Source organism: Echinops telfairi, unplaced genomic scaffold (genome assembly GCF_000313985.2).
Source record: "Echinops telfairi isolate 266 unplaced genomic scaffold, ASM31398v2 ScPeMD7_3;HRSCAF=10, whole genome shotgun sequence".
Lineage (NCBI taxonomy): Eukaryota > Metazoa > Chordata > Mammalia > Afrosoricida > Tenrecidae > Echinops > Echinops telfairi.
Genome location: NW_022103899.1, coordinates 56,726,359 through 56,741,363, shown reverse-complemented (window position 1 = coordinate 56,741,363; position 15,005 = coordinate 56,726,359). Strand labels below are relative to the sequence as shown.

Genomic DNA, 15,005 nt, shown 5'->3' with positions numbered 1-15,005 from the left:
TCCCCCTTCATTTGCTCCCATGTGCTCTGATCAGACATGTCCCTCTCCCAGAGCTGCAGATTCAGTGCTGTCCTCTGAAATACATTCTTCTAGTGGGAGGGGCAGATGTCCACGTAGTTGGGATTGGGGCCAGACCCTCAGACATTTCCACTGGTTCCCTACTCCACGCCGGCATGTTGCATTCACATCTTGGAGCATTGGGTTGAAGTCTGGTCCCTCTTTCCCTGTGGAGATATAATCACTACCCTCCCCTGGGGGGTGGGTTAGTGCCCTGTGCTCCCACTAGTGACGGTAAATCTTTATGAAAAAAGGAAAACCTCAATTTTCTCCCAAGGAACAATAGGTTTAAACCACCAACTTTCTGGTTAGCAGCCCAATGGACTCTCCCATGGTGCCAACAGGGAGATAGATATCTATGTATACATATAACTTTATGCCTCCCTCAGGTGCCTATCTAATTTTACCAGCCAGTTTTGTGTTTTGAAAAAAATTTTAGCTTATCGTTATTTTATGTTAAAATATCATATCTTATCATTATTTTATGTTAAAAGCTTTTAACATATCAAAAAGATATGTTTTATCTTTTTGAAAAATTCATCAATGCTTCTTTATTCAATTGTCAGTTTTCAGATGCACCTGAGACCATTGAAAATAGGGTAGACGTCAGTCCTGAGAGTGACACCTTTGTTATTTAACACTATGAAGAAGTCTTTTGCAACAGCTTTGTCTAATGCAGTCATCCCTTTGATTTCTTGACTTTACCTCCATGGGCATTGTTGTGGACTCAAGTACAATGAAACCCTGGATAAGGTCAACCTTTTCTTTCTCTATCATGATGCTGCTTTCTGGTCCAGCTGTGATGGCTTTTGTGTTATGTTAAAGTATAATCCACACTGAAGATTATAATCTTCATCAGTAAGATGTTTTCTTTTCTTTACTGTCAGTAAGCAAAGTTGTGTTATCTGCTATTGCAGGTTGTAAGCGAGTCTTCCAACAATCTTGCCGCTGCCTAATATTTCATATGGTCTAGCTTCTTGTCTTACTTGCTAATGATCCAGACTGAACAAATATGGCGAAGGATACAAAGGCATATAGATAGCTCTCTAAGAACACAAGACGTTTTAAAAAATTAATTAAAAGAAACAAGGGGTCTGAGGGGTTGTAGTGGCATAATGGATTACGTAATGGGTTACAAACTGCAAGGCCAGCAGTTGGAAACCACCAGCTGGTCCATGGGAGAAAGAGGAGGCTCTATGCTCCGTGAAGAGTTACAGTCTCACAAGCCCACAGGGGCAGTTCCATTTTGTCCTAGAGGGTGGCAATGAATTGGAATCAACTCAATGACGGTGAGTTTGATATTCGAAAATGTATTGTTTGGTTTTAAGGGGGATATTTTGGGGTTAAGGGGAAAGATGATCTCAGGACGAGAATTTCGTCCAGCTTCCATGGTTCCAGAAAGTCTAAAGTCTACGGGAATTTGAAATTCTCTTCTGTATTTTCCCCATTTTCATCAGGATTTTTCCATTGATTCGTTGATGCTCAGTAATGGCAGCTCAGCACCATGCAGTTGTTCTTTGAGGAAATTCACTTCCCATTCACATCCTCCTCCTATTCCCGACTTCCTTCTTCCTCAGTGGCTCCAGGCAAATAGAGATCATTGCGCCCTGGATGGCTGTGGGCACACTTTCAAGACCCTAGTTCTACCCAACAAGCTAAGATGCCCCGAACTGATGCCCCGAGCAAGTTGTTAGGCCAATTAATGGGGATGTTCCAAAAAACGATTACCCTAAATCCCCAAACCAAGGAACCCTCTCCCCAAGACATATTTGGATGTACAGAGGTAGTTTCAGCAGCTACTCTTTTAGAAAATGAAAAAAGAAAAAGTGTTACAAGCTCCTTCCTAAGACTCTAAACTGCTTTCTGACAACATCTTATTAGGTGCCTTCCGGTCGATTCCGAGTCCTGGTGACAACAGAACACAACGCGGCCAGGTCCTTTGCCATCTCGCCTTCTTATTCTGTTTGACCCCATTGGCCAATCTAGCTTGTCGAGGGTCTTCCTCCTTGTGACAACTTTGTGAAGGACAACTGTCTAATCACCTTCCAGTCAACGTGACAACTATTTATAATAATCCTTCAATCTGTTTTTAAGGAATCCATGGAAGCCTGTCAAAACTTGGTTCCTGTATCCAGAGTGGTGCACAACATTCTCACCCAGCTGGAAAGAACATTTGACCTGTCGCTTCTGATGGCGTTGTTCAGCCCAATCAACCTGCGCGAATACCCCACCCTAATGAAGATTCGCAGGAGCTTCGAACGCGGTAATGAGACTTGGCAAATGCTTTGGGGGCTGTGGACGCATGCGAGATACTGCTATGTGAAAGGCTTAGCTTGTTTTCACCTGGGTGGACTATGCACCCAAGTTCCTACTCTTTGGGAAGATGTGGGCCAGACTCTTACACAGGTGTGGCAGGAAGGATGACCTGTGGCTGCCTCTGACCTGACTCTCTGATGAACTTCCAGCGGACACAAACGCTTCTGTCTTAATCAGCTCCATGAATTTGGGGGGATTGTGCAGCTTAAACTATGACGGGTCTCTATGTAACACATCAGATGACAGAGAGACCCTTGTGCAATGCAAAGGTTCAGACACCGGGCCTGGACAAGGAGAGCCAGAAAGGCAGCGATGTAGATATGGATGAACCATAATAAGTGTCATTTCTTTGTGTGCTTACTGTGTGCCAGGCATTATGCGAAGCACTGCCTATGTTCATTGTGGGTCATCCTTCAAACCATCCTGTGACGTTGTTACTCTTGCCATTTACAGATCAGGAAATTAGAGCCCAGAGGGAACTTCCCAGGGTTATCTGTCTGTGGAGTGGCAGAGCCAGGAGACCTGATTGGGTCTCCCAATGCCAGAGCCCAAGATGTGAACCACTTCCTGAATAAGGAGGAACCAGAAGCCAGTTGGCAAGCCTGAAGGTGTGAAGACAGGTAGCTGGAGAGGAAGAGGGGCCGCGGAGACAGGAGGAGAGGGCGTGAGAAAGGAATCGCTGGGCATGAAGTCACTGAAGCCATTGAGAACCAAAAACCAAACCAAACTCTCTGCCCTCGAGCCAGATCCAATCCCCAGTGACCTTCTAGGACAGGAGAGAAGCGCCCCTGTGGGTTTCTAAGACTGTATCTCTCTAGGGCGGGTGTTGAAAAGCCCGTCATCTTTCTCCCCATGAGGGGCTGGTGGTTTAGAACTGTGGACCTTGTGGTTGCCAACCCAACGTGTCACCACTATGTCACCAGCTAAAGCAGTAGAATCAAGAGTGATGGCAGAGCTCAGAAGAAAGACCAAAAGCTAAGAGGGAAATTACATTCGAGAAAAATCACCGTGGCTAAGGCATGTGGTTCATTTATCTGAGTAGAAGAGTGGATATCATGGTTGTCATGACTGCCAAGTGACATTCTGTCACCTCTCAGTTCTGGCTCCTAGAGACCCCGTGGGACAGAGGGAAGTGCCCCTGCTGGTTTCTGAGACTGTGCCTCTTCACGGGAGGAGAAAACCTCGTCTTTCGCCCTCCGAGCAGCTGGTCGTTTTAAAGCGCTGACTTCGTGGTCAGCAGCCCGGCACGTAGCTCACTCCACCACCAGGCCTCCTTCTCCTGACACTAGAAAGGGGCAGCCAAAGACAACATGGCGATCTCCAAGCTAGGTGACTTGGCCCTCCTGGTAGCACCGGGGCCGTCATAGGAGAAACTTGGGCCTGAAGACCATGCTAAGCAGGTCTTTGAGGCAGAGAGCGCGTAGAGCTGAATGTGGTACCTGGCTCGGCTCAGTCAAGTCTCTCCCTGTGTCGGCAGCTGCGTGACGGGTTGTGGTGCTGTGGGGACAGTCTCTCCCACCTGACTTCACATCCCCCTTTCTGTTCCTTTCGTTGGTTGGAGCGCCGTGCCTTTTCCCAGGAACGATGGGGAGGAAACCTGAGGGGAACCTGGCATTTGCCGTAAGGGAACCGGCGCCTAGATACCCAAAGGTCTGGGGCAAGGGGGTGGGGGCAGGATTAGGAGTAGCCAATCACAGAGGGGAAGGAGGGAGCCACAGTCAGCAGAAATGAGCAATGGCAGAATGTAAATGTTCTAACAGGCCATGCTAAAGAACCGGAATCTTGCCCTCTTACTTGAGAGGCGAGAGGTTATGTTTATTCCGTAGATGAGGCCTCTGGTAACATTTCAGAACTCTTTTTAACTAAGGAGTCTTGGTAGCACTTGGTTTGCCCATTGGGCTATGAACCTGAAGGTCAGCAGTTTGAAACCACCAGCAGCTTCAGGGGAGAAAGATGAGGTTTTCTATTCCCAGAGTGAAGAGTCTCAGAAACACAGAAGGGGCAGTTCTACTCGGTGCTGTAGGGTTGTTATGAGTTAGAACAGACTGCATGACAATGGGCTTTTCTCTCTCTCTCTCTCTCTCTCTCTCTCTTTTTTTTTTTTTTTGGTGCTATGAAAATGATTGCATGTCCAGTAATTACATAATTTCCTATGTATGGAAGCAATGTTAAAGAATGAAATAAAATAAAATTCCTGCATAAGAAAGTCAAGTCCAGCATTATACAAGAAAAGACTTTGGCATTTATTCAGGAGTTAAGTGTAGTTAATGTGATGTTAAACAACTAAAGAAATAAAATGGAAAAGGGTCAGAGATGGAACAATGATGAAGATTAATTCAGCTCTTCTTACCCGGTGTAGGGGGACAGACTGAGTCCATGGCTCTGTCCTGTTGGAAACCTTGTATGAAGAATCTCTCTGCTCAAACTATGTAACCCAAGTCTCTGGGGTGTTGATATGTTGGTCTGTGTTCATTCCCCAATCTCAGTTGGCGCTGCCTATGAAGAATTGGGGAGAGCCACGCCAGTGCTAACTGAAGTCCCAGATGACCCCGCAGAAGGGAGCTCCAAGGTCCGACATCCACGCCAGGACCACCAAAGACGACCACTACCCCTACCCCCGCCGCCGCCTTCCAGTCTGCCCAGTGCCCAGAGGGTCAGCCAGCCAGAGGCATGCACGCAGCAAAGCAGACGGCCAAGCCCTGCGGGCCCTGCCGTGGCTCTACCTGGAATCATCCAGGAAGAAAAGATCATTCCAGGTGAGAGACAGACCTGGATCTCTGTATCTAGGGTACTTAGAACCCCTACCCTGTCTCTTAGTGGTCGGTTCCTTTTCATAAACCCACTACTCATACTCCACCCTTTCCAGAAAAATGATGCTCATTGCCAGGGGCCCAAGTGAGGCCCAGATCCAGAACAACTGCTTTCCATGTGCATGAGTCTCCCAGGGCTTCTGTGACAAAGTACCATTACCTAGTAGCTTGTTAATTAATGTAACTTAATTCTCTCATGGGGCTTGGGGTGAACAGGCTGAATCCAAGGTCTTCAGGGCCACGCTCTTTCCATAGACTCTAGAGCAGTGGTTCTCAATCTTCTGAATGCCGTCACCTTTCATACAGTTCCTCAGGTTGTGGTGACCCCCCCCACCCACAACCATACAATTATTTTCATTGCTACTTCATCACTGTCATTTTGCTACTGTTATGCATTGGGCGACCCCTGCGAAAGGATTGTTCGACCCCCAAAGGGGTCGTGACCCACAGGTTGAGAACTACTGCTCTAGAGAAAGGTCCTGCCTTGTCTCTCCCAGCACCTGGTAGGCACCTGAGTTCCTGGGCTTGTAGATACATCAGTCCAATCTCTGCCTCCATCCTCACCTGACACCTTTGTTTGTGGGTTTCTCTGCGTCTTTTCTCTCTTTTCATAAAGACGCCGGCCTTATTGGCTACTGTACCCACCCTACTCAAACCTGAGCTGTTAACCACCTACATCTGCAAAGACCCTCATTCCAAATGAGTTTACATTCACGGGTCAGAGGGTAGGGCTTAAAGCGATCATTGTGGGGAACACAATTCAACTCATAACACCCTGCCTGGGTCACAGCAACCCTTTGCACATGGGTCTTGGGGCTCCTTGTCCTCTGGGCATTTTACATTCACTGTCTCTCTGGCCCCCATTCTCTGTGACTGGAAAATATTTTCTTCCCCTTCAGTGGCCAATGCCAACTCAGCATCCAAAACAAATAGTGGAGAAGACTCGCAAACGCTGTCCAGCCTTCCGCTTGGCCCCGTGCAAGGTAATGTTCACCGAGGCTGACTCACCTTTGCTCACAGTGGCTGTGAAGGCCGAGCTCCCACCTGAGCCCTGTGCGAGAAGCTAGCAAAGGAACCTGGGTGAAATCGAGGGAATTCAAGGAAGATGGAACCAGTTCACCAGCTCAGGGCCGAGCAGGCTGTCAGGCACTCTCTGCCATGGTCAGTGTGATGCTGTGATGTCCAGAACACCAGTCACCATGGAGCCGATTCCAACTCATGGTGACCCGTGAGTGTCAGAGCAGAACTGCTCCGTAGACTGTCTGGTGCCTGTTTCTCAGAAGTAGACTGCTTCCTTTCAAGGCACTTCTAGGTGGTCTCAAACCTCCAGCCCTTTAGAGATCCAGTGTGTTAATCATTTGCACCAGCTGTCCAATCAGCCCTGTCAAAATGCAAAACCAACCAATGATCAAAGACACTCTTCTGAGTTGAGAGTAACTTGTGACTCTTGGCTGATAAGTTGTTCCCAGCTGACCTTGAAGCCTTTCCAACTCAACCACACTCACTGCCACGGAGTCATTGTTGACTCATAGCAACCCACTGGGGCTTCCCAAGACTGTAACTGTTTATGGGAGTAGAACGTCCTGTCTTTCTCCCACAGAGTTGCTGGAGGTTTCAAACTGCTGACCATGCGGATCACAGCCCAATGCATAACCACTAAGCCACTAGGACTTCTGAAGCCTTTCAGTCAACTGTAATAGCATAATAAGGCTTGGATTCTAAGAGCAAGCCTATTGAAATGCATTTGGTTCTTATTACTCACTGATTGCATATTTGTGAATTTTCCAAATAGCTAACATTTTTTTGTCACCCACAAATCAATATTGCAGCAACTTCACAGTCACTCCTAGGCATGTGCACAGTGGCTAAGCATGGGTTGCTGGATACCTACATCCCCACTGAGGTGGAATGGAGCTCATTCGGCTAGTGAATGTTCATAGGGACTTACACTAAATACCACAAAAGGCACTGCAAATAGCAAGAATTTATATGATGAGAATTATAATTGAGCAGTGTTTGAAAGGTCTCCTGAAGCTGATTTAGCTTCTAAAATTGTGTTCTTTGCCATCTTACCCCCAGTCATCATTATGAAAAAGTTTTATTGCACTAACTATAACACTGGTATATTACTAGATACTGTCTAAAGTGGCATCATGAATTCTGAGCCTTCAAGAGCAGAGAGGAAGGGACTATAACATCCTCTTCCCTCTAATGCACATCATGCAGATAAGAAACACAGTAAAGAGGCTAACAGCACTGAAAGAATCTATTGCTGAATGTTCAAAGGAATTGAAAAGCAAGTGCTGTTATTAAATTAGTAAGTAACTAATTAAAAGTAAACAATCATCCACTTTCCCATTCTGTCTCCCCATTGTCCTAGTCATGCAACTCCATCAGCCAATCATGTTGATCCTATTGGAATAGACTGGTCTTTCTCTTGCTGAGCAGCTGGTGGGTTTGAACTGCTGATCTTGGGGATAGTCATCCAATGCTTAACCCACTGCACTCCCAGGGTTTCTTTCTGTCTTTCTTAGAACAGCAAAAACTATGAGCAAAACTTGGTATACATATATATGTATATATGTATATGTATATATATGTGTGTATATATATACACTTTGCTAATAGTATATATATATATATATATATTGTTAACCTAACCCCAAACCAAACCCGTGTGACTCCATGCGTTACAGAGCAGAACTGTGGTCCATACGGTCTTCTTGGCTATAATCTTTGCAGAAGCAGATCACCAAGCCTTGTCCCCTTCAACTCTTTTGGGAGGGATGTTTCCGAACATCAACCTCTAGGTTAGTAGGTGAGTGAAAACTGTTTGCACCGCCCTCAGAGCTCAAGCTCACAACCACAGAGTCCCTTCAGCCCAGTGCTTGGTGGTTTCAAACTTTACACCTTGCTGTTGGCAGCCCGGGCTCCTGGTGCAAGCAGGACACAGGCACCGTTAAATACAGGCCACCTTCTGCCTCCCTTAGATCTTCACGCACTCCTGGAGTACATGGATACACAAAACATGCAGCCTCCTCCTCTCTCCCTAGACGAACTAGTCACAGACCAAGCAGTCAGGGAATACGCACAGACGTCCAAGCAATGACATCTATTAGTTGCAGAGCAAAGGAGTCCCTCTTCATTGTCGTCAGGAGACTCCGATGTCACCACCTACCTTTGCTCCCACCTTCACTCCTGAACAAGCCCTGCCAAGTGCCCTTGATTTCTCTTTCACCAAAGAAGGGGAACTTCTCAGACAGAGCCCTCCACTGTCGGAGTATCATTCCCCTGGTCCAGTGTGACTCTCACACAGGTGGATAGATTCCAGGGAGCTTTGTTGCCTGACGGATTCCCAGCCCTGCATCCGTCGGCTTCTCTGCGATTACCCCCAACACTTTCCCATCAGTTCTGACCTTGGAAATAAATTCTCTCTCTTTGGTCAGTGGTGAGAGGAGATGCTCCTGAACCAAAAGGCCCCAACGAGCCCCTGAACCTATCTGGCCCTCCTGCAAACAAGAAACGTGAGGGTTGCCTTTCTCCTGCATGTGCCAGGAGGATGCGTTGTGAGGGACTTTGTCTCTTTTATCCACACTCCCTGCAACTTCTTCACTGATCTCCATGGCAATTATAGAGAAATCAGATACCATTTATGGCCCTGCAAATCTGCTCCCATGGGCATTAATTTTTCTGAACTCCTTTGTTGTTATTTACCATCGAATCACCTCCGACTCATGGTGCTCTACGTAAAACAGAACACGTTGTTGCCTGCTCTTGCCCCATCTTCATGATTGTAGATATTTTTGAGTTCACTGTACCCATTGAACAATCACTCCCTATTGCCCCCTCCACCGACCCTCTGCTAACCGCTGATCAACTTTGTTCTCTATGCTTTTCTTTAGATACTTCATATGCATGGACTCATGCAAAATGTGTTATTTTGTGCTTCATTCTATTAGCCAGCATAATATTTTCCAGGCTACGCCACTTTGTTTATTTCTTCATTTGGCAATAGGCCCCTGGGTGATTGCTACCTTTTGGCTATTGTGAGGAGTCCTGGCGGCATAGTGGTTACACATTTGGTTGCAATCCACAAGGTTGGCAGTTCGAAACCAGCAGCCACTCGGTGGGAGAAAGACAAGAGCTTTCTACTTCTGTAAAGTTACATCCTCAGAAACTCACGGGGGACAGTCGCCCCCTGTCCTGTAGAGCTGCTAGGAGTCGGCATCAGCTCGATGACAGTGCGTTGGTGTTTTGGCGTTTAGCTAGTTGGATCATGCTAGAGTGCATACTGAGGCACAAATACGTGTGTGCGTCTCTGCTTGCCAGTCTTGCGAGTGTGCATGCACCTAGAAGTGGAATTGCATCTGGTAGTTCTCTGTCAAACTTGGGGGGGACCACTAAATGGTTGCCACAGAACCACACCATTTTACATTCCCACCAGCAATGGTTGAGGCTTCCAACCTTCCCATTTCCTCCACTTGTTGTGCCAGTTTGTTTGATAATAGCCGCCCCGGCAGGGTGAAATATATGGGCTGACACCTAAGACCAATGGTGCGGACGGCACAGGACCAAGCAGGGTTTCATTCTGTTGAACTAACCCAACGGCACCTCACAAAAAGAACCCGGTGGGCATGTCCTGGTGTGTGCATGTGCCTTTCTTTCCCTAACGGCTAGTGACAGTCAACAGCTTTTCACTTGCTAGGTGTCTGTCTTCTTTGCATAGATGTTGACTCAAGCCCAGGTAAACTGGATTGTTTGTCTTCTGTTGTTGAGCTATAGGTTCCCCTCCCCACCCCAAATATGTTCTCCATATTAATTCCTTATCAGAAATATAGTCATTGAACATTTCCTTCCATTCTATCGGTTGGCTCTTCTCTTTTTTCTACTTCTTCTTCTTTTTTATTATTTAATTTTTGGTCTTCACTTTCTTGATGAAGGCCTTTGATGCACAACAGCTTTTAATTTTGATGAAGTTCAAGTTATCTATTTTTTCCTTGTGTTGCCTGTCTTTTTGGTGTCTTTTCCAAGACACACCAACTCTAAGAGAACCCATTGTGTGAAGCTTTGGATCTTGAAGCTGTGTCCCTCCATTTTCTCCTAAGAGCCTGTGGCTTTACTTCTTGTGTTCAGGTCGTTGACCCATGTGGAGTTGATTTTCACACACCCTGTGAGCTGTGGGACCGATTACATGCTTTGCAGGCACAGGTACAATTGTCCAAGCGTCATTTGTTGAGAAGAATCTTCTTCCCTCCTTGAATGGACCTGGCACCATTGTCCAAACGCCTTGGTCATAGGTGTGTGGGTTAATTTCTGGTTTCTCAGTTCTGTACCTTTTTGCAAGCAGTGCACTCCCTTCCTTACTGTAGCTTTGCACTGAGTCCTGAAGTCAGGAAAGGTGGCTCCTCCTGCTGGTTCTTCTTTTCAAGGTTGCCTTGGCAGGTCAGGGCCAGTTACAATTCCGTATCAATTTACGATCAGCTTTTCTAAGGCTGCACCAAGTCCCATGAGCTCAGTGAGTAGGCCCATCTTGCTCTTTGCTCTGTATCTGCCTCCTCCGTGCGTCACACAGTTGGGATTTCATGACTACCATAGTGAGCCAACTTCCTTAGAGACCTGCCACAAATAGGCCCGATGTCTTTTTCTTGCGAAGCTGGTCACAACTGGAGCTCATGATCTGCCCATCCTGTTACTTCCTGGAAGTTCTGTGAGGTCAGAACGTAAGTAGCTCAGTCTTGCTCACGGGTGTGCATCCATGTCCCCAAGTCTCACACAGCTCCTGCTTAAAGCACTCTTCTTTGTCCAGCCTCAGTACCGACCTCAGGGCTGCTGTTTACCCACACAATGCATTTGTGTAATGAGAACACAAAGATCTCCCTTTTCCCAAACATTGTGTCTACATCTGTCAGACTCTTAAAGAGCCTTGGTAGTGCAGGTCAATTGCATGAGTGGTAATCAAAGATCATTGATTCAGACCCACCGGCCATTCTGTGGGAGAAAAATGCAACAGCATGCTTCCCTCCAGATTTACAGCCTTGAAAGTCCTATGGGGTAGTTAACCTTCATCCTAGAAAGGAGTGAAGAGTCTAAATTGCCTTGATGGCAATCGTAACCACACCCTTTGTGGTCCAGTACTGGGAGATGGTGGTACCATCAATCCAGCTCAATTATATCTCAGGTGTGAGTGGTGCCCCCTTGAGGTATAATTCCACATATCAGAGGTCATATCCATGACCTTACAGGGGATAAATGCACTTTGCTCTACATTTTGTCATTGAATCTTCACAATCACTCACTCACTCACCATTGAATCAAATCCAACCCATAATGATGATATAGCACAGCATAGCATTTGCTCCAGAGGGTGTTGAAACTGTAAATCTTTACAGGAGCAGTCTCATCTTTCTCCCGTAGAGTGGCTGGTGGGTTTGAAAAGCAAACCTTGTGATGAGCAGCTTAATGCTAAACCCACTGGCACCAGGACTCTACAATCGTATGTGGGGGCCCTGATAATACTCAACAGACCGACTACTTTTCAATTAACAAAAGCATATTGCTGTACATTTGGCTGTTTAATCCTCATAATATGATAGCATTATTTAGCCCATTGTTACTGCTTCCATGAGAAGTTCATGGACTTGCATGAACCAAAAACACACTGTCATGTTCCATTTCCAAGTATTTTGTGCTTGTCACCGATACATAAATAAGGCCAGGTACCTTCTGCTCTCATCAGGACTCTCTGCTGGGGGCTAAACCGCAGTGGGGATGAAAGGAGAGTGCAGAAGGGGGAGTGGGTGGGGGTTGGGGAGGCTGGAGCGTGGGGAAAACCTGCAGGGTCCCTCCATGTCCGTTTTCCTGCCTCCTCAGCTCTCCCCGCTGCTGGAAGGTGACTTCTGGTTCCTCACAGGGAACACGTGCTGCGGTGGGTCACGCAGATCCTACAGTCTCCTTGGGGCATTTCTGCTGACACGGGAAGAGCCCGGGACTAAAGTCCAGCCCATGGAGCCAGGTGACCTCCAGCCACTGTCTCTCCACATCCGAGTCTGTCGTCATCTCTGAAATATGGTTTTCTTCCTGCCTCACAGGCTGTTGTGGGGACACGGTCACAGCACCTGTTGTCTTTACTGTTTCTCTGACTCCCTGGCCCCATCCCTTCCCCCAACCACCGATAGGTCTCTCAGGTGTGTCCCTGTCTTTAAGGGCACCATTTCCACCTCGTGTGCTTTCCCAGGCTCGGGAAGAGTCCCTGTAGTGATCCTTCTGCTTCGCTAATTAACTTGCTTCCATCCTGCTGTCCTGGCCTCTGTCGGGCTGTCCTCTCATTTCCTCCTCTGCCTGTTGATCCCCATGAGCTTCTTTCCTCTCTGACTGTTTCCCTAGCAGGCTGCTCGCGTGTCATGGATGTCAGAGTCCAAGGGAACTAGATGCCCCTTTCTCTACCTCTCCTCCTGTTTGACAGTTTCATTGGTGATGGTGAAGGGATGTCGACTATGCCCCCCAGCTGACCACTCCTCTTGGGTTTTCTCAGCCACTTGCAGTGTGTGGCTAACGGTGCCTAACGGTGCTCCAAGTCTGTTTCTCCTACAGCTTGAGGGGCCTCCCTGGGATCAACTGGGGTTGAGAACCCTCCTTTCATATCCACCAAGACGGCTGCCTCTGCCCCTGAGAACATCCAGGCCATATGTGTTTTTTTGAAGCTCCATGGATCTTAGGTGACGGTGTAAACAATCAATCAGCTTTGCTGCTGCTTTGGGGTTCTCTAGAGAGATCAAAGCAATGACACTTATACATGTAAATATCGAGAGGAATTAATATCAAAACCATTGCTCACAAAGTTGTAAACATGGCCAAGGACAAGCCTAGGCAGGATCCAAGCCTGTGGTTCAGATATTAGGCTGGAAGCTTCTTCTGACTCATATAGCTGCAAGGGCTAATTTACCCAAGCCTGGCAGAAGGGTCACCAGCTACTGGCTACAGAATGAATTCCAGGTTGGCAGATCAGATGGCAGGCCTGTAACTCCCAGGATTGACAGGCAATATGGCAAGTCATTGGCTCAAGTTCAAGGAACTGGTGGCCCTTGAGCCAGACGCAGCATCCAGACTCAACAAAAGCCAGCAAACTTTCTAACAGCTTATACCGGAAGCAGGCCATACCCCTAAGAAGACTTCCTTTCAGTAACATCAGGGCTGTGACCTGAATAAGGGCCTTCCAGCCACCTAATCATCTCATATGTGAGGCCGTTCCTAGCAGATTCCCTTATGGAGGGGATTACATTGTGCTAGGCCAAATGCTGGAGGATTCCTGCGTCTTGGTGGTTTCACGTTGAGCAAGTAACTTTGAGATCAGCAACAGGAAACCGTCAGCCACTCCATGGGAGAAAGATGAGGCTTCATATTCCCATAAAGAATTCCAGGCTCAGAAACCCACAGGGCCACTTCTACCCTGTGCCTTAGACTTTCTGTGAGTCAGAACTAACTCAGTGGAGTGAGTGAGTGAACTGCCAAATCACTGAGAGTCCCGGCCCAGGCAAATTCGCATCAAACCGGTTACAGCAGAAAATTGAAAACGTGAAGGTCTGAGTTCATCCAGAGGGGGGGGAAAAAAGAGGCCTGTCAAGGTATTTCCATAAAACCAAAGAACACAGTTCCGCTCTGATACACCTGGCTGTCAAGAGTTAGAATCAATTCAATATCAGTTGGTTCGTAGATGCGAACCATATGTAATGAGAAAGGCATTTTAATGAACACGGAGAACTGCAGAAGGAGTTCCTGGCCACAGTAATCCCCGTGGGGGTTTGGAATGGTGACTGGTGGTGCTGATTATGATTGAACGGGAAGCCCAGCTCCCGTTCAATGCAGATGATGACTCACGCACCCTTGCTAGGAAGGGGCAGAGAGAGGAGCTTAAACCTATATGTGGGCCTGCAGGGTGTAGGTCCCACTCACTGAGCCACTTCAGGGTCTGGACACAAATGGTGGCACATCCACATCATGCAAGAGCAATACTCCTCAGCCCCCATGCTTGGCCTTGCTGACAGACCTTGAGCCTCCACAGTTGAGCATGCTCAGGTCCTGCTGGGAGCCCCTATCCCCTTACTTTGGAGGGGGCCCTCTTCTCTCAACTATACTCCATAGGTTGATGGGTTTGAACTGCTGGCCTACCGGTTAGCTACCCAACAGCTTGTCCCACTGCACCACCAGAGCATCCAGGTGGGCACAAGCTTCTTGGGGCTGAGGATTGTCCCACAGTTTCCACTTCTTCTTCCTCTGTGAGCCTCATAGAAGGGGCCTGGAGGGCAGGAGACCTGAGGGAGACTGAAGGACGACTCAGGGGAGCTAAACCACTCCGTTCTAGTTTCAGAAAGGCCGGAAGATGAGGCTGTGGGCTTCCACCCTCTGCAGCTGCCCGTGACCTGCGGGGAGGCAAAAGGAGTCTTACACAAGGAGAGGATGAAGCGAGGTGAGCTCCTCTGGCTCCTTCCCGGGAACTGCTCCTGGGAAAGGGAAGTCTCCCACGGTCCTCTAATGCTCGGGAAGCCGACACTGGGAGCTGGGCTGCAGAAAAAGAACTGCTTCTTACGGTGCAAATGCCAACCTTCAGTACGTCACACTGAGGTTCTGTGGTCCCTAGTGCCCCTGCCCCAGAAAGAGATGGCTTTAAAGAGCCACTGCAGGAGACTAGAGGTTGACCTCAGGGCACCGGCTCCAGGGAAGGCTCTCTCTGGTGCTCCCTGGGAGATCTTCCCATGGCCCCGTCCTCTCTCCTGCCCCACCCTGACTGTGCTTGCTGCTGAGTCTACTGGGCCCTCTGTAGAACTC

The 15,005-nt window shown here is 47.8% G+C and overlaps 1 protein-coding gene across 1 annotated transcript in view; it reads left to right on the top strand.

Moving 5' to 3' along the window:
- The window catches only part of SP110 (SP110 nuclear body protein), a 29,170-nt gene that overhangs the window by 12,209 nt on the left and 1,956 nt on the right, over positions 1-15,005 (top strand). The window contains exons 3-6 of the mRNA XM_045296304.1: positions 2,152-2,320; positions 4,860-5,129; positions 6,083-6,166; positions 14,542-14,646. Coding sequence (XP_045152239.1) covers positions 2,152-2,320; positions 4,860-5,129; positions 6,083-6,166; positions 14,542-14,646 — 628 coding nt within the window. The remainder of the gene's footprint in view (positions 1-2,151; positions 2,321-4,859; positions 5,130-6,082; positions 6,167-14,541; positions 14,647-15,005) is intronic.